General features: G+C 40.9%; 1 protein-coding gene across 2 annotated transcripts in view; it reads right to left on the minus strand.

The window, feature by feature from the left end:
* The window catches only part of ME3 (malic enzyme 3), a 151,409-nt gene that overhangs the window by 80,120 nt on the left and 45,376 nt on the right, over positions 1–25,913 (minus strand). For both annotated transcript variants that reach the window (XM_075198691.1, XM_075198690.1), the window contains exons 3-4: positions 25,527–25,660; positions 20,505–20,654 (exon numbers count right to left, since the gene is read on the minus strand). In XM_075198691.1, the coding sequence (XP_075054792.1) occupies positions 20,505–20,654; positions 25,527–25,660 (284 nt within the window). The remainder of the gene's footprint in view (positions 1–20,504; positions 20,655–25,526; positions 25,661–25,913) is intronic.

A 25,913-nucleotide genomic window follows, 5' to 3' on the forward strand; every position in this document is an offset into this window, starting at 1 on the left:
TCAGTCTGTGGCTTCCTGCTGCCTCCATTCCCCTCCTCACATCATGTCAATACCCCTGTCACATGCAGCCCTGTCCTCAGTAACACATCACTCATCTTCTGATATACTCTGTGCTGTTGGGGACCCTGCTCCTTCCACTATATAACTTTCAGTCTTTGACCTCCTGGTGTCATCCAGGATGTGGATGAATGGCCTGCTCTCCTGTGGGCCCGGGAGACCAACCTGTAACTCGGAAGTCTCGTGGAATAAGTATAATCGTGACTAAATGTAAAAAGGAGCTCAGACCTTAGTGAAACATTGCTTAAAAACAACATGAAAACAATCACTATAAAAAAAGAGCATATTTACAAAAATATTAAAAGCATATACAGAAAAAAATCCTTGGCCGAGAAGTTTTAGCATGTACTTGCTTTACAGAAAAGGATAAACCGCCAAGTTGACCTTAATGTCATGGAACAGTTTTATCAGTTTACAGGAATAAGCCTTGAATAAAAGCATTGAACTTTATGGTATCAATAACAGATTACAGAAAAATAGAGATTGTGTGTTGGCCAAAATACACCCCCGCCCCCTTGCAATCTAAAATACAACAAACCCCCCCCCCTGCAATCTACAATAGAAGAGAAAGAAAAAATGGATTTCATAGTACGCTGTGTAACACAGATTTTCCAATTACCGAATGTAGCAAGTCGCTTGTTTTACAGATCACAAAAGATGCTCCACTGGGGCCTCAAGGAGACAGTCCCTTTAAACATTTAGAGTACTTTTCTGGCACCAATGAAGACATTTTATAGGCTCTCAATAAAAAGTCTGCTGTTTATACAAAGGTACTGTGGGAAGAGAGAGACACGCTGGCGATTTGAGAGATCGGGATGGAGTTGCCTTTTGAGCAGACAACGAAGATCTTTCCACGGCTTCTTGTGAACGCAGAAGAAAGAGATTATGTAATGGGAATGGAACAGCTATTTAATAGAGAATCAAACAGCGGACAAGAGATTATCATTCCCACAATTCATATCATAGCCCAACGAGGCAGACAACGAGGCCGATAATTAGGCAGCATAATTAAAAGTAAACAATGAGGTCTCTTGGAAGCAGTGAAAGTTGCTTATCTCTAGGCAAGTCTCCGTGGAAAAACAGTCTCTAAGTAAAGCATTCAGCTAGCTTTATACTAGTATGGGGAGCTGGCTCTCCACACAGCCAGGGATGTCGGTACGCAAAGTAGTGCAACATTTTCTGTTTTATTATCGGAATAAATCTAAATAAATCTAACTGTCATACCTGCCAGCAGTCCTGATTTGTGACAACTAAAGGGGTCATGTCAGATTCAAACTTGTGTAGTATCATCATCATCATCATCATCATCATCATTTATTTATATAGCGCCACTGACTCCGCAGCGCTGTACAGAGAACTCATTCACATCTGTCCCTGCCCCATTGGAGCTTACAGTCTAAATTCCCATAATATAGTATAGGCTGAAGAGGGGTAGGTTTGTGCAAATCTGAGTTGGGATCTATTTTGGCCCCAAATTTCATTCAGAGATAAATTGCATGAAATAGTTATCTGTTCTCTATCAGCCTTCCACAGACCCAATGATTCACTAGTTGTTCATGCCTTTTATATAGCATCAACATATTCCGCAGTGCAGTACAGAAAATATTTAATCATATACATCAGTCACGCACACACTCAGCATGTTTATGGAGGAAACCGGAGCACCCAGAGAAATACCGAGGCTAACACAGGGAGAACATACAAACTCCACGCAGATATGGCCCTGCTTGGAATCGAACTCATGACCCCAGTAAGACAACAATGCTAACCACTGTGCCGCCATGCTACCCTATAAGCAAATAAAATAAGAGATATCAGCGGGTGATCCTGAAATGAGCGAAAGGTTCCAGCAGAGATACAGGATTTGCGCACACAACGATTCCCAATCAATAGAACAGAACGAAACACATTAACTTCTCATTTCATTTTACAACAATGGTTACAGTAATATATATATATATATATATATATATATATATATATATATATATATATATTTATATATTATAAAAGCCTAGCGGCGTGTGTTAGTCTGTGTGTGGAAAAAAACAACAAGCTGCAGCGCCACCTGCTGGGCGGAGTTATACACTGACCTACTAAATTCTTAGCATTATCTAATATATAAAAGTAAAAGCCTAGCGGCGTGTGTTAGTGTGTGTGTGTGTGTGTGTGTGTGTGTGTGTAAAAAACTATTTTCTCAGAAAGGGCTCATCCAATTGACCTGCAATTTGGTATACTGACATTATTTGACAAAAAAATTAGAATAGTGAAGTCAGTTAACTTCCATCATCCCCCCTTCCCCCAGTGGGAGGGGTAGTAAAGGCTAAATTTACGAGTTGAGGGGTCAAACTCATTTTCGTGAGGTAATTTTACCTCATGAACACACATTAAAAAGGCCGCTTGCGTCGGGAAGTAACGCTCTTCCCCTGAGGAGGCCTGGGCTAGGCCCAAATGCATGACAAGAACCTTTTTAAGACCTTAAGTAGCTTGATTTGAATAGAACGCATGAGTATCATGCACGGGTTAACATATATATATATATATATATATATATATATATATATATATATATATTAATATAGCATTGTTTTAGAATAGCATCTAGTATCTGATTAGCGCAGGATAAGCCGAAAAGATAAAAATATTTTCTATAAAACTTATTGGATTAAAAAAAATGGGACAGGCATCTCTTTTTTAACTGCCAGAATGTCTGCTGAATCTGTCCCACCCACTTATTAATATTAGTATTAGTCATAAATTGACAGCAAAAAACTAGAGAGCATAAGCCAACTATCATAATATCAAAATGTTCCTAGTATTACCTAATTATTTTCCTGTGATGCAGTGAATATCACCATCATCATCATTTATTTATATAGCGCCAACATATTCCGTAGCGCTTAATATGAAGTTCCTACGGCCCATTGCCCACTTTGGTTAAATATCAAGGGCCTGCTTCATCAAGGCACACATACTGAGCGCAATGTGCGTGTGTATAAAACGCACGTAAATCAGGTATACTGTTTGCATACACATGTTCTAGCATCATACACAGCCGTCATCAGTAGTAATCGGCACTTAGACTAGACCTGTAGCTGGAGCAAGAGATACAAGTACCTGAGATACACCCAGAGCTTGAATCAAACACTGCTGCGTGTGCTGGAGTTTAGCGCCGCCCTTACTGTATATTGACTGCGGGTAATCGCAGCTTTCCCGCCCTGTTTCCTCCCTGAAATCGGAGGCTGTAGTAAGAGTCCTTTGTGCTTGAAGATGAATTAAATGGGGCTGCGTTCTGTGGCGTATGATCCGGATCAGAGTGATTTTGCGGGATTGTACGCACAAAATCGCCATTTACGTCCCTTGATGAATCAGGCCCCATTTTTTAATAGCGTTTTCTTAATGATAGTAAACAAATATGGGGACAAAACCTATTGGTTCTAATCCCCCCCCTAAATCCCCTTGCAGCTGTTTGCAGTGGCAATTCATTCCAGTCCACAGCGTGGTTGCCATAAGAGTCGGTAATTCTACGCAGAGAACGTGCAGCACGAGAAAAATAGTTTAAACATTTTTGCTCACGTCTGATCACATCTATATATCAAGAACACCTTACCCGTATTACATTCTGCAGAATTTAAAATAAAACTTTCCAAAGACAAAAACGGTCAGTGGAATGTAACGGTCTAGTGTATTTTTGATTCTAAAAGGGCCACACAAAAATCTTATATAGAGCTAGATCAACCTATAGCCAATAAGAGTATTAGGAATATATTTACTAAACTGCAGGTTAAAAAAGTGTAGATGTTGCCTGTAGCAACCAATCAGATTCTAGTTATTTATTTAGTACCTTCTACAAAATGACAGCTAGAATCTGATTGGTTGCTATAGGCAATATCCCTACTTTTTCAAACCCGCAGTTTAGTAAATATACCCCTTACAGGGGAATTCAATTGACCAGGAGATTTTTTTTAACACCGCGTTAATTTATTATAACGCGTTTTTCGAGCGGGTTAACTTTACCCACGATTCAATTCCATTTTTAACGCTCCTTTTTTTTTTTTGCATGCAAACAGTCCTCTCGCGCTCCAGTAGAAGGTCTATTGAAAGTATAGGGTGTGCAAGAGGCAGCCGCGTTAAAAGCTATTCAATTGTTTTTTTAACGGGGCGTGTTAAACAGGCCAATATGCTCTTTTCTCTCGCACCTCTTTGGAGTGTGCTAAAAATAAAAAACCTAAGAAAACTATTTGAAATCATGTAATAATGAAAAAAAAAAATGATGAACTATGTTTATCAGTAATGTATAACATGTAAAAGTTGATTTTCTTGCGAAAAAATAATGAAAAAGACAAACAAAGAATAAAAATAAAAATCACTAATTTAATCACTAATTTAATATAATTTATGTATGTTTTTGGCACAAATATGTATGTACTAATGTGCTTTGACATGATATAGATGATTCTATAGTAAAAAATAGTCAAACAAAAAAATATGCTAAAGAAAGTACTGTAATGTAGATATTATCAACTAGAATGGTTGTGTAATGCAATCTAATGTATGAAAATGTATGCCAGTCCTTTTTTTGTGCTATACATGACCGCGTTAAACACTCCCCTAAAAGCTTCCAAACACCAATGATTACCGCGAGGGGGGAGCGTTCCCTCTTTTGCAATTGAATTGCACGAGTTTTAATGCTGTGTTAACTAAAAACGGTCGCTGTAGCAGTTAAAATCTGTGATTTATTTTTTTTTTTTTTTTTTTTTTTAACTCTGCGGGAAAGAAAAACAAATCGCGGTCTATTGAATACCCCCCTTAGAGTCATCACAGAAGTATTAAGACCATTAGCCGGAGTATAAGCGTATAGACTGGCGGTTCCCAAACTGTGTGCCGCGGCGCTGTCACTGGGGTGCCGCGGGCCAGACCTAGAAAAAAGAAAGAAAACAGGAACTTACCAATCCACCGGGCGCCGGGACCCAGCAGACTCCTCTCTCCCACAGCTGTCACTGAATAACCGACATCAGTGACAGCTGCGGGAGAGAGGAGGCTGCTGGGTCCCGGCGCCCAGCGGATTGGCAAGTTTCTGTGTTCTTTCTTTTTTCTATGGCTGGCGCCTGGTGCCTGGCGCGGGGCAGAGCAGAATGAGAGGGACCGTAGCAGAGGAGGGGGACAGATGGCAGAGGAGGGGGACAGAGAGCAGAGGAGGGGGACAGAGAGCAGAGGAGGGGGACAGAGAGCAGAGGAGGGGGACAGAGAGCAGAGGAGGGGGACAGATGGCAGAGGAGGGGGACAGATGGCAGAGGAGGGTGGACACAGGGCAGAGGAGGGGGACACAGGGAAGAGGAGGGGGACACAGGGAAGAGGAGGGGGACAGAGGGCAGAGGAGGGGGACAGAGGGCAGAAGAGGGGGACAGAGGGCAGAGGAGGGGGACAGAGGGCAGAGAAGGGGGCAGCGTGAGAGAGGGCAGAGGAGGGGGGCAGCGTGAGAGAGGGCAGAGGAGGGGGGCAGCGTGAGAGAGGGCAGAGGAGGGGGGCAGCGTGAGAGAGGGCAGAGGAGGGGGGCAGCGTGAGAGAGGGCAGAGGAGGGGGGCAGCGTGAGAGAGGGCAGAGGAGGGGGGCAGCGTGAGAGAGGGCAGAGGAGGGGGGCAGCGTGAGAGAGGGCAGAGGAGGGGGGCAGCGTGAGAGAGGGCAGAGGAAGGGGGCAGCGTGAGAGGGGGCAGCGTGAGAGAGGGCAGAGGAGGGGGGCAGCGTGAGAGAGGGCAGAGGAGGTGGGCAGCTTGAGAGAGGGCAGAGGAGGTGGGACAGCGTGACAGAGGGCAGAGGAGGGGGTCAGCGTGACAGAGGGCAGAGGAGGGGGTCAGCGTGACAGAGGTCAGAGGAGGGGACAGCGTGACAGAGAGCAGAGGGGGAAACGTGAGAGGGGGCAGTGTGCCTGGATGCAGAGGGGGCAGTGTGCCTGGATGCAGAGGGGGCAGTGTGCCTGGATGCAGAGGGGCATTTTTGCATACAACTAAATAAGCATTTCTGTCGTGACCTAAATACTTATTACAATTTTTTGACCCAACTACTTCTAAAACAGGACTGCTCAGTAATTATTTTGGAGGGGTGCCTTGAAAAAATTTGGAGACTCTAAGGGGGCCGCGAACTGAAAAAGTTTGGGAACCACTGGTATAGACCAACCTGTAGCCAATTACGGCATTGAAATGTTTACGAAGCTAATCTAAACTGTAGGCAAAGCATTGGGGTGGGTTCCCACTGGCATTAGTGACACCGCAAAACAACAATGGATATGATGGTATTTGAATATGATATTAATAGTGTTAAAAAACCACCAGTGAAAACATGATTTTTGCCGACACTGGCTAAGGGGCCTTAGAAAGTGAATAAGTAATGACCGTTCATTTATAGGAATGCTACAAATAATCTCCCAGACTCATTTTACTTCATTTGGTTGTCAAAAGGCAGCATGGGGTGGGTGTTATAAACTCCGAAAACATCGTGACAAGGTTTTCGGTTTCCAAATTCTGGGAGATCTAAACAACATTCCACTAATTATAGAATGATAATGGGTTCTTGGAAAAGTATATAAGATTTGTGTTATTAAACTCCTTTCAGCCACGTTTATATAGGCTACAAAACAAGAGAAGAACTTGAAACATGACAATTATGAAGGTCATTGTCAGTTCTCATTCTTTACTGGTTAGAAAATGTACAGTAGACTCATTCTTCCTATAGGGTCACAAAGAATCTTTGTTGAACGTTACTTTCCCTTTCTGTACATTCCAAGCCCTGATCTATGGCTAGGGTGATATATAAAGGGATTACTTTTTATCCAAACAAACTTAGAGGGGGTCAAGATGGGTATGAGAACTGTCAGCCATTTAATCAATGACTGATTACTTGACAATTAGAATAAAATACATTAAAGGAGTAAATTAATAAGCATTTAAGTCATGCTGAACAGTCAGTAGAACATATGGAGCAGAGCTTGGCAAATATTTTAGAATCAAACAGCCAACAACTATACCCAAGTTCAATCTACATACTCCCCTGACTTCTCCATTCCATGGATCTATCTTCAGCTATCCATGTTCCTCAATTCTCCATCCCCTAAGTCTTACCTCCGAATCTCCATCCTCTTTAATCTAATTACCCATTCATTTTACTTCTCCATCTGCACTCACCATCAACCTAATTATCCCCTTCATTATAATCAACCTCCCCCTTTTCATACCCCACAAGATCATGGATACTCCCTCCCCTAAATCTTCTTCACCAGATCCTCCACAGATAATGTCACAATGAGTCAGACCCGCCATGAATAGATTCCCTACTCCAATTGGACCGACCCTCCCTCATGCCCATTAAGTCCATTTTTTTACAGCACTTATGGTGAGGGCATGGATTAGCAGTATGGAGGACAGCGAGAATTGGCTGCAACAGGGCAGGCTAGCTAGCTCTAGCCGTACCTGGCGCCATAGTTCGGTACGAAGCTTAACTTTGACCATGCCTCTCTCGCAAGACTAGACTTCCGACGGTAGAGTATATGATCGACCCCCCCAGTAGCGAATCAGAATGCAGCAGACTCAATCTGATTCGCAGAATAAGGTCTAACAGTTCTTTCTAGATACATTCTGGGTAACACGGTCACGTAAAGATGTCTGAGCCACAATGGGCCTGAGGCTGAGTTGCACTGTCCATGCCCGCAAAGAGCACACGTATATGGGGGCGTCCAGACTTGCGCACATCTAAGACTTGCTCCTTCTTACAATTGGAGAGATGGAACGGGGCAGGGAGGGGCGGTCTAATGTAGGCAGAGTACAGCAGGAGCGCATTTTGCTTAGGCAGACAAGCATGTATCTTTTTGTTCTACTTTCATTCATATGCGAGAAGGAATATTACATCTGCTGTATTATACCAAGCCTAATAGCAGATGGGTTTTTATTTCACTATCAAAACAAATATTAAACACTTCTGGTGCCTATGACCTGATTGTGTGTATGTGGGTGTAACTATGCAGGCCTGATACAACCCTGTCATATATACTAGAGGTGCAGAGCTGAACACATCTAGCGATACGCACGACTCTAAATATGCTATTGTTACTGGTGCATTCTTACAGGGCAGATTACACCCTACATCATGCTTACCTACTTTTAAAACTTCCCGGAGGGGAGATCATGTGACCAGTGCACGAGTGGGTGTCACCGTGGCCCCGCACCCTGCTACGAAATTCACGGCATTGCCTAGCTGGTGGCAGGGGAGGGCTGGTAAGTTGTAGCCCGGGGGGGTGCAAGACTCAACTCAGCAAGCAATATATTTAGTAAACACTGCAAGAGAGTCTGCCTCACAGCACTGAGGTCATGAGTTCGATTCCCGACCATGGCCTTATCTGTGTGAAGTTTACATGTTCTCCCTGTGTTTGTGTGGGTTTCCTCCGGGTGCTCCGGTTTCCTCCCGCACTCCAAAATCTTACTAGTAGGCTAATTGACTGATATTAAACTGGCCCTAGTCTCTCTCTGTCTGTCTGTGTGTGTGTGTTAGGGAATTTAGACTGTAAGCTCCAATGGGGACTGATGTGAGTGAGTTCTCTGTACAGTGCTGCGGAATTAGTGGCGCTATATAAATAAATGATGATGATGATGATGACAGTACACCAAACAAATAAACTGAAGACTTATGAAGGACCCATCGGAGAAGCATATTTTAAGCACACTATTATTATTTATTCTTGACATTTATTTATATGAGAACTAACACTGTAATAAAACGAGGGTATTATAGACACAGAGGTAAGAGGGCCCTGCTCACATTCAGGGCTTTTAAGTGGAATTCAAGTACAGCTATATTCCTAATACACAGACTCTTCTAGTGTTATTCTGACCCATTTCAAATAAAAAATCAAATCTACAGCGGGTCAACAAGTACAGTAATGTCAGTGTGGGCTCATTTGTAAACCAGATGCATTCACAACACGCTCTCATCATATTCCCGTCTGTGCCAGGTTATCATCATCATCATCATCATTTATTTATATAGCGCCAACATATTCCGTAGCGCTTTACAATTGGGGACAAACGTAATAAACTAATAAACAAACTGGGTAAAACAGACAAAGAGGTGAGAAGGCCCTGCTCGCAAGCTTACAATCTATGGGTTATGACACGTTGTCATCTTTCTGTCACATTCGGGGGAAGTTGTCCCGACATAAACTTATTGGCGTGTCTGTTGGGAAACTGATTTAAGGTTTCAGATTGAAACTTAGACATCAGATTCAAAGGAAGCATCTAGATTTTGTGTTGTAAAGGGAAACTACATCACATAGATCTTTGCTTTAAAGGGCCACTTTGAATATTTTACGCTTATACACAAAACAGTCAAAAAAAAATTCCTACAGGAAGACTAATGGGCATAGAATTAAAGAGGGTTTTTAAAGAGCTCAAAAATGAACTTCAGAGTTTACTGAAACCTCCTATACTCTCAGTATAACCAGCATTAGAACCTTCATTAGGCAGCAGCTGTGGTCAGAGTTCTAGTCAGAATTCTATTCGTTATTCAATTTTACCGTAGTTGTCCTATAAAAAGGGAAGTTCCACCTCAATTATTAGCTTCAGCGTGCCCTATTGCAACGTTTACTAAATGGATTGGGGGGTGGGGGGGCGTGTCTTTCTTCAGAGCAATTGTATTTATACAATCAGGCAGAACTATACTTTAGTGTTCTTGGATGAGCACTAAACTGCTGTATACAATGGCATCCAATTTGCTGTAATTAAGGCAATGAAAATAAAATAACTTTGCACTGTTATATACATACATGGCTGAAAAGCACAGACAACAACAACGAGTATAAAGCAATGATTTAAAGTAATTTAGATGTGGAAAACTTCTTCCAAACGTCTCCATTGTCAGCAGGTGATGGGTCCAAGAAGTGTTAAAGCTTGTTTCGGGCCCGCAACAGTGGTGCTGGCTAACAGGCGGCCATCCAAGCCTTCCCTTGCGGCCCCCAGAGCCTTCCCATGCTCCTTCCTGCTTTATAGTCAGATATCTTTGTTATAGCTTGTAACATTTGTTTAATATGCCTGCTGATAGATTACAGATGGGCAATAAATAACTAGCTCTTGTGCGCTCGAACCCACGTAAATGTGTGCGTAGCTATAGAAACTCCTCTCGCAACTCTACTAAAGGGTGACAATATTTGTGAGCGCTAGAGCAAAAACAAAAAATACAATATAAAGTGCGCCAGGGGAAAAGCTAAAAGAGTCAGCCTATAATAAATATGGCGGATAGCGTCATAAAATAAAACAATACTTTTTATTTTTAACACATTAAGGGGGGTATTCAATTGTTAGCGAGTTCACTAAAATACTCGCGCTCAAAAAATATTACCGTTAATGCGGTAATCTGCGCGTTAATGCGGTAATAACGATAATCGTGCCTGGACCGCGGGATTTTCGACAATCCCGGTGACAATTGAATATGCCCCTAAATGTGCTATCTGGTCAGATAAATATTACAGATAGGTGTCTTTCTCTTTCATTAAATGTATCATTTTAACTTATTACTAAGATCAAGGGTAACGTGCAGCCCTCTTGACGGTTGGAGGGCTGCATTGGCCCCCGAAATGTTTCAGGTTGCATAACACAGCGCTATAGATTGCCACATAGTCTTAGCCTGTATCCTTCCTCCAGTCTAACTGTATGAATGACTGGCTTTTGTTGACAATAACGGCTGCTGAACATATCCCGCGCTCAGAATCAGCATCCCTGAGCGAACACCACTAGTTTCCAAATTAGCCTGCATTGTGCAAGGTTTACTTAGGAGAGGAGAAGCCCGTAGGCGCTGCAGTGTGTGCAAACGATTGTGTTATTCTTTGGAGTGTCATCGAAACTTTATCAGCGCAGGATAAATACTGACAGATGATATTTAAGCAGTACAGAACATGTATGAAAGCATAAAGATTTATAGCACCAGATCGACATGCAAACTTATATAATCCTTCATAGAATAACAGGACATGCCAATATAATCATGTAAAGGAGACAGATGGGTTGTCATGGAAATAAAACAATATTCCATATCCTTGTTGACTTCATTAAACAATGTATGGAAATAGTGTGCTCAGGATGTGATATTGTAACTAGGGGTTATCTAAATATTCAAAAGAAAAATAAAATGCATTGAAGTGTAGAAAGCCCCCGTTCAGTAACCTTGTCAGACAACCTAAGTTAAGGTAGCACGGTGGCTAAGTGGTTAGCACTTCTGCCTTACAGCACTGGGGTCATGAGTTCAATTCCCGACCATGGTCTTATCTGTGTGGAGTTTGTATGATCTCCCCGTGTTTGCGTGGGTTTCCTCTGGGTGCTCCGGTTTCCTCCCACACTCCAAAAATATACTGGTAGGTTAATTGGCCGCTAACAAATTGACCCTAGTCTGTGTGTGTCCGTCTCTGTCTGTCGTTCTCTGTCTATCTGTGTTAGGTCATTTGGATTGTAAGCCCCAACAGGACAGGGACAGATGTGAGCGAGTTCTCAGTACAGCGCTGCGGAATTAGTTTAACTTTCTTCCAGTCGTTCCAACAGTGCCGCAGTGTTGCCAAACTGGACAACTATGACGTCGCTCAGCTTGGGTTGACTCAGGTTTTTTTTTTGTCTCATATCCCATTCATTCAAAATTTTGCATTGCTATTTTCTTTATTACATTACTGTTTTTATCTACCCACTGTGATCGCTGGCTAAACTCTACTTATGCCTGGAAAAAGCCTCTACAGTGAAACGCGTCTGTATTTTTGCTGTGTGTTACTGATCAAACAATGTTTTAACTTTGTATCACATTATAATTAGGATTGAATCTGCTAGTTATTATGTAGTACTTAGATCAGTCTTACCCACCCCAAGTATGGACTGGCAGTTAGCAATTCACCCCTATCACTGCTAGCTATACAAAGAACCGGGTAATCAAACCGGTGTCAATCTCTGTCACATGTTAGGGAAACGGACAATGTTCTGTTCCCTATCCAATATATAGGGAGACCCAGAGGTAAATTTATCGAGCTGCAGGTTTGAAAAAGTGGAGATGTTGACTATTCCTAGAATTCATTACTTAACAATAAGACTTCTATTAGTGCATTCAACAATTCCTTCCAATCGTGAGAATAATTACAATTAACGGGGGTTATAATGAAGACTAATAGGATTTAATCTAACTTTCTATTACCCTTCAGAAGAAATAGATAGACTGAACATGAGAATTAATGATACACTGTGGATAACCCTGCCTAGACTCTATTTAGGCATAGACAACGAGTATACAAACTCCCTTTAGTAATTGTACATGGAGCTGTTTATTTAGAGCAGACACTAACCTTCACTTAGAAGATAGGTAGAACATTTCTTAATGACTCCGTCTTTTGATAGAAACATCCAAGTAGAATTAAGTAACAGACAATTAAATAAGAATGGTTTACCATTCCTAGGTGCATATTCAATTAGGTTTCCGGTCCGCGGTAACGCGCCAGGACAGGGCTCAAAGGCAATCCATGTTACCGCAATAACAAGGATTTTCGTGCACACGCCATAGGGTTGTGAAGGAAAATCTGCATTATTGCAGTACCGTATTACCCTCAATATGCGCACTTTTCTCGATAGCGCGCGTTACCGCAAACGGGAAAGCTAATTGAATATGCCCCCTATAGTGAAATGGGGATATTGGCATAACAGATCGCTATCATATGATCTGTCTATTACTAGCAGTTAAGGTGAAGGATATTCAAATTGATCAATTCTAAATAATAATACTTCAATCCTAAATGAAAAATAGAGAGATCATTTGAGAAACACACTAATTTTAGAATCACCTCTAATCACTTTTCACAATAAATATTGTGCTGCTCTTATTAAATTGTTTTTAATTTTGTGTTAAATAAAAGTTATATTTTATTCCAGTATTTGAGAACATGTTAAACACTAATATATATATATATATATATATATATACACACACACACACACACAAGTTAACCCGTGCATGATACTCATGCATTCTAGTCAAATCAAGCTACTTAAGGTCTTAAAAAGGTTCTTGTCATGCATTTGGACCTAGCCCAGGCCTCCTCAGCGGAAGAGCGTTAGTTCCCGACGCAAGCGGCCTTTTTAATGTGTGTTCATGAGGTAAAATTACCTCACAAAAATGAGTTTGACCCCTCAACTCGTAAATTTAGCCTTTACTACCCCTCCCACGGGGGGAAGGGGGGATGCTGGAAGTTAACTGACTTGACTATTCTAATTTTTTTGTCAAATAATGTCAGTATACCAAATTTCAGGTCAATTGGATGAGACCTTCCTGAGAAAATAGTTTTTACACACACACACACACACACACACACACACACACACACACACACACACACGCCTCTATACATGTGTGTTCATGAGGTAAAATTACCTCACGAAAATGAGTTTGAGCCCTACCAAATTTCAGCCCTTTTTGAATTTTTTTTCCCACACACACTAAGAATTTAGTAGGTCAGTGTATAACTCTGCCCAGCAGGTGGCGCTGCAACTTGTTTTTTTTTCCACACACACACAGACAGACAGACGCCACTAAGCATTTATATATTTATATATATATATATATATATATATATATATAGGACTGTTTGTGCACCAATTTCAAAATCAGTCTTTTCTTTCTCTTTCCCTTCTGCACTTCTAAACTCCAGTTATCACAGTGCGGAGGTTGTACAAGAGGCTTTAGAGATTTCTAACGATGCCAAGAGATAGAACAGATTGGGGGACACATCTACCCAAACCTTTAGGGACGGGGAGTCCGCTAGTTGTACAGCCGTGAATTATCGCATAAATGATAAGAATGTAGCATTTAGGTTTTCTGGTTCTGAGCTGATCTATTCATTAAAGGAGAGACAATATTTTTTTTAATTCTGTTATAAAACCCTCCTTTAGCGATTGTAGTGCCGCGGAGTATCAATGGACTGCGACGAGCAGCAGGACGGACGTTCTCCCAAACCACTGGGTCCTGGCTTGTACTTTTTGTTATTTTGAGGATCTAAATTTCAGAAACAGGTGACAGTTAAAGGAATAAAATAATTTGACCAGTTGTGTTAGAGATACAGGCTCTAACATAATCCCGCTCCGAAAACAACAACAACCAGGTCTCATCTTCCTTTAAATGGTAATAATCACGTCAGACCTGTATCCCAAAGTGATAAAACCACCCATAATCTACAGAGCGAAGAGCGTTCTTTTGTTGGTTAAACAAAACGCAAAAATATAGCGTATGGCTATTTGTATTAAGCACATAAATCACCTTTATGTAATGAACACCATACACTGATGTCTTTGAGAAGAGATACGACATTAAAAGAGGGAACATGAATGCTTTGAAGGACAGAACACTTCAAACTGGGCTTTGATTGTGCACCATGCAGAAAGCTTAATTAGAACAGGAACTATGGGACGCGTTAGGAAGGAGTAATCCTGGATGTGGGAAACAGTGGGACCTGCAGTCAGGACCTTATTATTCTCTGCAGAAACACAGCAGTGAGTTTGTGACAGCAGGTTCCTGCTCTATGGCAATCACATGCAGCATTAATGTACCTGTGATTGTGGTTTCATGTGACTACAATCAGGAATCGTACATTTACTGTACAGACCAATTAAGGCACATGTCTAGGGAAGCGCAGCAATGCTTTTATATTAATTGCATTTACGTTTTAAACCCTGTAACTTTCTTGTTTTTGCTACTTGTAGTTCACAGACAAATTTGACGTTACCAGAGGGTGCTGCAGAGGGCACTGAACTAAAGCGAAGTGTGTTTAAAAAGAAAAACATGGGGAAAAAGAGAATTTATTACTCTTTGATATCACTAACTCATTATCCAAATGAGCCCATGTTTATTATTGGGTAAATATGACAACATGTATGTGCTACATAGAATATATTATTATTAAATCTACAGAGGGTGCTTGTCACTAAACATACTAGTGCGTTCTGCCTAGCCCAGTCCAACGATGTTCCCCAATAACCTATTTTCACAGTAAAATAATGGGAAAGGGGCACACAAACAACACAGCATATAGAGTGCACAATCAAAAAGTCCAGGGGTATTCACTCACACAAAAAAAAAAATTTTTCAGCAGTTTGCTCTTTTTTAGGGTATGCTTGACTATGTCAGAGGACCCTTTTATTATCAATCTTCATCTCCAGCTCGTCAGCCACAGACTGAAAGTTATATAGTGGAAGGAACAGGGTCCCTCCACCAGTACAGAATATATGAGGAGATGAGTGATGTGTCAGTGAGGACAGGGCTGCATGTGACAGGGGCAGTGACATGATGTGAGGAGGGGAATGGAGGCAGCAGGAAGCCACAGACTGAGAGTTATATAGTGGAAGGAGCAGGGTCCCCCAGCAGCACAGAGTAAACCAGGAGGTGAGTGATGTGTCAGTTAGGACAGGGCTGCATGTGACAGGGGCAGTGACATGATGTGAGGAGGGGAATGGAGGCAGCAGGAAGCCACAGACTGAGAGTTATATAGTGGAAGGAGCAGGGTCCCCCAGCAGCACAGAGTAAACCAGGAGGTGAGTGATGTGTCAGTTAGGACAGGGCTGCATGTGACAGGGGCAGTGACATGATGTGAGGAGGGGAATGGAGGCAGCAGGAAGCCACAGACTGAAAGTTATATAGTGGAAGGAACAGGGTCCCTCCACCAGTACAGAATATATGAGGAGATGAGTGATGTGTCAGTGAGGACAGGGCTGCATGTGACAGGGGCAGTGACATGATGTGAGGAGGGGAATGGAGGCAGCAGGAAGCCACAGACTGAGAGTTATATAGTGGAAGGAGCAGGGTCCCCCAGCAGCACAGAGTAAACCAGGAGGTGAGTGATGTGTTAGTGAGGACAGGGCTGCATGTGACAGGGGCAGTGACATGATGTGAGGAGGGGAATGGAGGCAGCAGGAAGCCACAGACTGAGAGTTATATAGTGGAAGAAGCAGGGTCCCCAGCAGCACAGAGTATATCAGGAGATGAGTGATGTGTCAGTTAGGACAGGGCTGCATGTGACAGGGGCAGTGACATGATGTGAGGAGGGGAATGGAGGCAGCAGGAAGCCACAGACTAAGAGTTATATAGTGGAAGGAGCAGGGTCCCCAGCAGCACAGAGTATATCAGGAGATGAGTGATGTGTTAGTGAGGACAGGGCTGCATGTGACAGGGGCAGTGACATAATGTGAGGAGGAGAATGGAGGCAGCAGGAAGTCAAAGAGTTATATAATGGAAGGAGCAGGGTCCCCAGCAGCACAGTGATGTGAGGCTCTTGTCACACTGCTGCAGGAAGATAGTGGGGTCAAGCACACCTCTATATAAAATATGACGGTGATGCATTGACGGTGAGAACATGAAATAATAGTGCCCACCTCTCCATTTATAGTAAGTAAAGCAAAATCAGCAGTCGTCTTTACAATTATTTACTTTATTCCATAGTTTTTATGAATGACACATATATATTAAACTTTTTTTACCCTCAAACATTCGCAACATTTGGGAGTAAGAAAATGAGGACAAAAATAACCATGACACTGATTAAATTAGGCCACTCCCCATTCAGTCCTGCCCCACCCCTAATTTGCTGTGGTCATGCCCCCAGGTTAGAACATTTAAATGGATCCCTGACAATATGGGGCTTATGTAGAAAATCAACTTTGGAAAACTTTCATTACATACAATGGTTCTTGAACTTTTCCTTTTCGGGAGAATATATTAATTATTCAGTGATTCTGTCATTATTAGCCTGTTAGTAGCACTTGTGTGATATCTACAGAGACCATTGTGAGAACATACAAAAGTGAGATTACAGTCTACTAATATCTACTTACGGTCATGATTAATTTAAGACACCAAATTTTTTTTTTACAGATCTGGAACATGCAGTATGTTAGGAGAAATATCAAACAGTTGTGTGAAAGGGGGTGGGTGGTCCAAGGGTAGTATTATGTAGGACTTTGATCTGACATTTATGGTTTCCATCCTGCACATTTTCAGTAGGTCCAATAAAAGCAGGGATGGATTGATTTTACAGGGGAAGGTCCAAAAACCCAAAAGGTGGACATACATCTATGTATGTTCAAGGTGGATCAACAGGAATATTTCATTTTCCACGTTCGCAAAGGACTGTAAACATAGGTGTATTATCGCTCTTCCCCCAAAGGTTCAGAAGCAAGTGATTAATTTTACAACTACTAGAAGGCTGCTAAAAATGTCTCCTCTCTCTCATCTGCATACTATGCAAAATAAAGAAATAAATGATTAAAATAAAAAAAAGAAAAACAAAAAGTAAAACCATTCAGAAACACGTGACTATTATGACATTTTTGGATGCAGTATTGGATCAAATAGTTATTTATTTCAACTCCAAATACCTGCTCTCGAAGTGGTCACTTGTTTCCATTTGTAACCATTTTATTGGGGGAGTTTTCCTTTTTAAGCAACAGTGGCACGAAAGTGAACTCAGCTCTGTACAAGGTGATACAGTCCCTTTAACTGCACAGCGGTATAAAACAAATCAGTCGGCAATCGTGTGACCTTATCTGAACTCTCTATATTGTTTAGAACAGCAGAACAAGGATAACGATAACGCAGGAAGTCCAGGCCCATTACCATTTCCTTTCTATTCCAAGAGGACACTCTGTAACTCACGCCTTTACTTTTACATAGAGGACTTGGCAGGGACCAAGATGATGGATCGAGATAAGATTGGGAACTTTAAGGTCAACCTAAATACTTCTAAGGCTCCTTTTTGAGGATGAGGTTTAGATAAAGTGGAAGGCCACTAAGTAGGAAGCCATAAACTGGAGGAAGTCACCCTGGGTGGAGTATTCTCACCCTAGGGAGACCATCTAAACACTATTTCATCTCACTTAAACCCAACCTGGTTTTTATTGCACAGCTGCATTATAATGGGGAATTTCCTGAGAATCAGATGCTGTAACTCAGGATACTTCTGGGATTGTCGTAGACATCTGTAGAATGATTCATCTTTATTGGATCTATTTGTCACTGTATTCTTCTTATGCTGGCTAAATACTAATGGATAAGTTCACTAGAAAGGATTACTTACAAACCACCAATCGTTATTTCAGACTCATGGTGAATAAATCACAAATGTCAAAAGTCTGTTGCTTCATTCAGTTAGGAATTAGATGGCGATTATGGCCTCATTTACAATTAGAAGCAAAGCAAAAAGAGGTGCAAATTTGCTCCTGGACAGACCACGCTGCAATACAAGGGGTACAAATTATTTTTCTCACGCAGACAAAATATTGGCTGCATTTAGCACACAAACACTGGACGGCTTTATTTTTACACTGCAATTTAGAGTTGAGCTAGCCATGGCTGGCACAAGCCCTGGGCTAGGAGGGGGGGGGGCAAACCCACCCCTCCCACTCGGAAAAGAGATGCCCCTACTTCCCCTGCTTCATAGCTTGTAAGAAGGGAGGTTGCTGCAACATCCTGAGCAACTCAGACTGGAGCTCTCTCTCTCTCTGCATACCCATACAGAGAGAGAGACTAAGGTCAATTTTAATAGCAGTCAATTAACCTACTAGTATGTTTTTGGAGTGTGGGAGGAAACCGGAGCACCCGGAGGAAACCCACGCAAACATGGGGAGAACAGACAAACTCCACACAGATAAGGCCATGGTTGGGAATTGAACTCATGACCCCATCGCTGTGAGGCAGACGTGCTAACCACTGAGCCAATGCGCTGCCCCTACCGGAGTAACACTGTAGGAGCCGCAGCTTCTCCTCTAAGTCAGCAGTTGGCGCTCCGTGTGGGTCAATAAAATCACTGGATGAGTGACATTATGCCACTCATTCAGTGTTTTAGGAGCCCACTAACCATTAGCATCCTAGACAACCACCTAGGTTCGCTTAATGGTAGCGCCAGCCATGGAACTAATAGAGCTCTGAATCTGTCTGTACAATTTAAATCCCCCCCTCCCTGCAGTGCAACATGGTTTGGCCAAGGTGCAAAATTGTTCTACAAGCCCGTCACTCAGTTGAATCGAACAGAAAAGCCCCTTCCTGCTAACATTGTAGCTTCTTGACAAGAAGTAGTGGACAATTATGTAAATGACCACTTAACCCCAAAAGTTACATTTCAGATATGAAAAATGAAAGTAAAATACATTGTCCAATGTTAAACTATCATTCCAATATAGCTCTGTTAAAAAGTAAAATGTTACCATCCCACTTCATCATAGACAGCTGAAACCCCTCCCATATCTTTAGGGCGGTGGCCTAACGGGATCCGAGATATGGCAAAGAGCTGAGACTGCAATGATTTCAGTTGTTGTGATTGGTTGATGCCGTTTACAGGGGCAGCAACAATCTACAGAGTGCATTTCTGCAAAGCAAGTATAGAAAGGTGTCAGTCACAATCTGCCTGCTCTGTTCATAATCACCTCTCACCTAACATGACCAAAGATTGCAAGCTGGACATATCCGCATCCAGTTATTTCATGTATATTACTGAGCTAGTAATACGCAGCCTTTGATATATAGTAATGTCAATTAGTGGTTTTACTTGGTCTTTAAAGGTCATTGTGAAACAAAGGGTTTGGTTGCACCTAGTGGGCAGCTATAAGTGTTCCTGGATGGTGTCTTTCGATTGCTCCAACTCCCTTCTCCATCCTCTACTCTAAATAAATGTTTATGAGCAAATAAAGTAATCCTACCAATGATAGGGGAGGGGAGTGGTGCAAATACAGGTGGGAAACAGGGGTTTTTAGTACACACGAGGAGAACATCTTACCTGGAAACAACAACAATGGGCTATGTCACTGCTGTTTGTAGGAGTGTCATGGAATGCACAGAAAGTCTGTACACAATTGTATATAAATATATTTCTTTGTAAGTCCTTTAGATAAATCATACGGGAAGCCTTTAGTAAATGGAGTTAGTTTTCCTTCACTGTGAGATAATGGATTTGCTTTAAAACATAAACAAGGAGTCTATTACTATAGAAGTCCTAACATGTGTCAATCACTGTCATGGAATCACCTAGCACAGTATGACCTTTAATATTTGATCTGTGTGAGATCAGTGATGATTTGGGATAGCTAGAGGCATAAAGACAAGTCTAGTAGATACAAATCACAGCAGTAGACAAGCAGCTGAAAAGACGATTAGTGGTTTGTAAATAAGATTTAACCGTGACATATATTAAACCTCTACCCTGGGGATAAGAGGCTCCAGGACCCCGTTATGTGTGTCTGGTACCTGCATCTGCTGCCAGTATTACAATGGGCAGTTATATGCTCCAGCATTCTGTGTGGAATGGAAACTATGCTACATTAAATATACTCTCGACCCACTGAGGACTGTAACAGAGGATACACGGTGTTATATTGTATTTACAAGACACATATACTGTAACTCACCGCGGTCTCCGGAAAGCCAAGCCGTACTGTTGGCACGCTAGGCCCACGGTTGGGGTGTACACAATGGGCATGAACCTCTCGATGTCTGAAGTCAGCACGCGATAGAAAAGCTTCTCATTCCTATCTTGTAAGGTCATGAGGATAATATATCTAAAATAAATAGATACAACAAAGGAAAATGAGGAGAATAATATACTGACAGACACATATATAAGCTTTGTATTGAATATATATATATATATATATATATATATATATATATATATGTATATATATATATATATATATATGTATGATCGGCTATCGGGTATAAACTTATCAGAATTCTTCTGTGACAACATAATGATAGGAGGATCCAGGGCATTGAACTCAAAGAGGACCTCAAATATCCTTATAATCTTAAATCTCCCTAATGGACTATGAAATTATGATGTCACTTTTCACTTAATAAAACGAATGACATCAGTAAGCAGCAGTATACGGCTAAACTTTATTTCTATATAGACCAATCTCATACATAACAATTCTCTAAACAGAAGAAGGAAATAGACCCCAATGTTTATTGTTGTGTCTCATTACATAAGATCCTTTGCAAATCATCTTTCATTTTAATATTGCCTTTTTGCTAAAATAAAGCATTTCAATGAATGTCTATCCAAAGCAATTCTGTTTAGTTGTATTACATACTGAAAAAGTAGAGTATGGGGAGGTTTGAGCTCTAGTGGCAGGAAAACCTGCTGTAAGTACTGTATTTAAGCCCCAAACTAGTTTGTTTACAAAATTTAATTGACACAAATCTACCCCTCTTTCTGTAACGGCTTTCAAATTCAGTGGTGAAAGATGCTCTGTCCTGCCAGAAGACTGTATAGTAGTAGTACATAAAGAAGGCAATGACCTTCTTTTGCTCCACTAAGATGCTTAGTTTTTTTATATTTTAAACGTATGCTAACATTATAGCCAACAGGTTATATACACATCTGGATAAGGTGGAAATTGTCCTCTTCCAAAGAGTAAAGGGGCCACATATCTTATCCAGAGGGTCCAATCAAGAAGCCATTTCTATAATGCAGTTTGTCTACAAAAAATAAACTGTTCCGTGAAATATTCATCAATGTCCGCATTTTCCCCAGCAGGATTTGGCCTTAACTGTTGCCAGTCCTAATGCCAGTGCACAGCAGAATGTCTCGATCTCTGTTGCCCCAGCTCTATTCACAGACTGCAAAATGTAAATTTACGAATGCAGTGCAGAACGGCTTTCCGCAGACTGATAGAGCAAAGACAGAGCTCAAAGGCTGTATCGCCAGAACTTTAAACAACTGTCCGATTTGTGATAAATTTCCATAGTGAATTAGTGATGTCTACTAATGTGGAAGAGACATTTGATTGGACGGATTGGTGTTTTCTTAGGTCATTTTAAGAATCTCGGGTATTTATGAGAAGATGTCTACATGGATCCTTGGCCTCTATTCATTCACAAAGGCTCAAGTTGGAATTAACAGTCCTTTCTCCCCCAGAGAAGATATACTGCTCACCCTACCGCAGTTATGTTTATCCTAATATCAGAACGTTACAATAGACAGATACTCTGGAAAATAGACATATATGTGGTACTGAACGTGGGCGTTCACAGCTCCAGAGTCCAATGGCGGTGTGTGTTACTCTACTCCAGTTAACGGTTGGCATTGCACGTGATGATCTGGAGCTTGTATGCAACTGATTGGCCATGTAAACCCAATCCATGATGTCTCTGATGAAATGTTCTTGTTCTGATGTTGCTTTCAGAGAAAAATTTTGAACTCGGTAGCGAGTGTTGCAGCTGAGGACAGACAATTTTACACGACGAGTTCATCAACACTTGATAGTCCCGTTCTGTGAGCTTGTGTGGTCTAACGCTTCATGGCTGAGCTGTTCTCGCTCCTAGATGTTTCCACTTCTCAACAACAGAACTTACAGTTGACCGAGGCAGCTCTAGCAGGGCAGAGAGTTGATGAACGGACATGTTGGAAGTGTGGCATCTTGATGACAGTGCTACGTTGAAAGTCACTGAGCTCTTCAGTATGACCCATTCTACCGCTGTTTGACTATGGAGATGGCATGGCAGTATGCTTGATTATATGCTCCTGTTAGCAATGGGTAACTTGAACAAACACACTAAGTAGAAGGGGTGTCCACATACATTTGGACATGTCTATCTACACTTAATGAATGAAATGGGATTGTCTTCTCTCGAGGACTATTTCAGCTCTTCAACCTGAGCATTTCCTGGAATACCTGCCTGAGAAATCTTTGCCCATACGCCCCGTCACTACTAATCAATCTCATTACACACCACCACCCCTCGTGTGTTGGATAAGTCAGCGTGACAGGATCATTCTCCTCCACATCTGCTGGGTTTGCAAACGCTCTGCCAAAATGCGATTAAGATCATCACTACTTAAGGTGATCTGGCCTTTTATCTACTCCGCCACAATAATGTTAAGATAGGCAGGTATAAATGTTCTCTATTAATCCATGTAGTAATTGCTGCAATTACATCAATATAAATAAACTGGAAGCAAAATACCCGATACCTACTTGTAAACAATGGGTGACCTGGATCAATGAATCTTTTCTAGAGGACATCAATCTTTTATTCACTTTAACCTGGTTCCCTTGATTTCATTATCGCTACCCTACAAATCCTTCATGATACTGAATTGCCACCTGTCTCCTACCCCCGACAATACTTGGGCCTCCTCATCTTGTGTGGTTTTTCATGTGTTTTTACATTTTTCTCAGTAGACATATATAAAGTTCCAAAAAGACAGTTGTCAGCGCTTAGCCTTTAAACTGCATATCTGTGTGTGTCTAGCAAAATGAAAACATGAGGTATTAGTTCATATTTTGATCAAAAGACTTAAGCCTGCATCCTAACATCAACAGTACCTCATTATATGCAGGTCCTACACTGACCTATATGCTTTAAACACCATTAAAATGCAGTTAAAATCAGATGCACTCACCTCCCAGGTATAGGGGTTTACATCTAGCAAAGGCTGGCTTGTGAGCCACACCCATATGTGCCTTAAATAGGCTTGATGGACAGCTGCTATGACAAAAAGGCAATATTTTGAAACAAAACCAGAGAAAAACAAGCCCGCGCTCGGTATATCCCACATTATATATGGTACCAGCTGCTTGGCAATAAGCCCGCGCTCGGTATATCCCATATTGTATGTGGTACCAGCTGCGTGGCAATATAAATGCCCATATATGTATACAAAACAAAAAGAAAGTTGTCAGCGCTTATCCTCACAAGCCAGAATTTGCTAGATGTAAACCCCTATACCTGGGAGGTGAGTGTACCCTTGACGTTGGGATGCAGGCTTAAGTCTTTTGATCAAAATATGAACTAATACCTCATGTTTTCATATATAAAGTTCCCCTCCTTCCATACAAACATATTTGTTAAGTCATGGAGTCAAGTGACAGCAACATTTTTATGTTATATACTGTATAGATGTTTTTACATCTTAATGATTCTTTTGACTTTATGCAATACAAAGGGAATTTAAAACAGAAATGCATTTGTAAGTGCTATACTTCAACCACAGGACAGCAGAAAAAATATCACCAATTATTTGCAAATCAAGTTATTATGAAATGGAGGATTTTACTGAAATATCTTTAATTTGAAGGTAAAAAAACAATACTGTATAAGTCCAATACATAAATTGTTAGAGATATAATATAATAAATGTAAGACAGTATTATATATTTTTTTGAAATATAACAAACACTAATAAATAAATATAAATATATCTGAAAATTTGACGCATTATCAGCAACTTAAAAGAGGTAAAAGAATACATGTGCAACAATGGCATTAGTTCTTTGTAAATATATAATAACGTAATATATTAAAATTGAATATATAGTGATAAAACAAAGTCCGATAATAAATATAATTATACCATCAGCAGTTGGTAATATCAACAACAATAAAGAGGAGATAATGGTACATTAGGAGGAAACACATAATTTCAACTATTTAATAAAGGACAGCATTTGAGAATAACAACAACAATAATAATAATAATAATAATAATAATAATAATAATAATAATAATAATCAGGGATGGAATTGGAAGAAGGGTTTAAGGGAAGGGAAGGAATGAGAATGTAAAAAATGAAAATGTAAATTAGGGTCCAGAGTTTCTGTAAATTATCCAAGCAACATAGTATAGATGATCAGAAATAATTAATGGGATATTGGTATATTCTTCTTATTAAGGAGCCAAAATTATGAAGATTCTGGAATATCGTCTCCTGTTATTTCTTTGGAGATATAGATCACCTCATTCCAAAAGAGACGCAGCTTAGAATATTCCCACCAGATGTGAAGAGGACCTCCTACAGCTTTGTTACATCTCCAACAAGTATTGGAATAGATTTCTGCCATGAGATTTGGGCATATTGGGTTTACAGGACCATTACACGGACCGAGCATGACCTATGTAGCTCTAAATATGTTCCACGAGTTTCCACAACAGCATCACAAAGATCTCGTCCCCAATCTCTCGTAAATTTTGGGAAGAGTTTCAAAGTGGTTCTCAATTAGCAATTTATAAATCAAGGACAACAAATGACAAATGAGATGGATAAGTAGATAAAGTACACATATTGTGAGTTCCCTAATAACTTCTTTATGAACATTAGTGGAGAACAAAAAATGTTTTAACTGGAGATAACCCCAGATTTCAGAATTGGGTAATAACCATTTAGTTTGGATATCACCAACAGAAGAAATGCCCGACGGAATCACCAGCTGACCAGCATGTGCGATTCCAGAGGAGGATTTTAATTAAACTATTGAAGGATGCATGCTATTCATTTGGACACATTACAATGACCTTTTTTTATGCCTGTACATATAGTCAATACATTACTGCTCATATAAATTATGAAACAGAATAAATCAGCTTCCAGGCTGAACTGATCTGCAGGGAGACGAAACGGAAATTAAACAAACAATTAACTTACTTATCTAGATCGCTGGACTTGGTTTCGTAACTTTTCAATACACGCAGAGCTTGTACATCTTGACTCAAGAAACAGGGGGGCAGGAGGCCGTGAATACCAAGCTGTTGCCTTTCTTCAATGGTAAACGCCATTCCCTGGGAACGCACAAAGACAGATTATAATCAAGAGTAGCAAACTTTGAAAAGTTATATAGATGTTCACTTTGAGCAATCCTATCTATACATTCTACATATACGTTTTTCAAAGCAATCTGATTGAAAGATCCGTAATGTTTGGCAGTAATTCTCTTGCATCTGCTGCCCCAACTTTCACCCCTCCTAATTACACCCACTGTCCTCTAGTGATAAAGTTTTAACTAGTTAGATTGTGGCTCACCCACTCCTGTTC

This window comes from Mixophyes fleayi, chromosome 2 (assembly GCF_038048845.1).
Source record: "Mixophyes fleayi isolate aMixFle1 chromosome 2, aMixFle1.hap1, whole genome shotgun sequence".
Classification (NCBI taxonomy): domain Eukaryota; kingdom Metazoa; phylum Chordata; class Amphibia; order Anura; family Limnodynastidae; genus Mixophyes; species Mixophyes fleayi.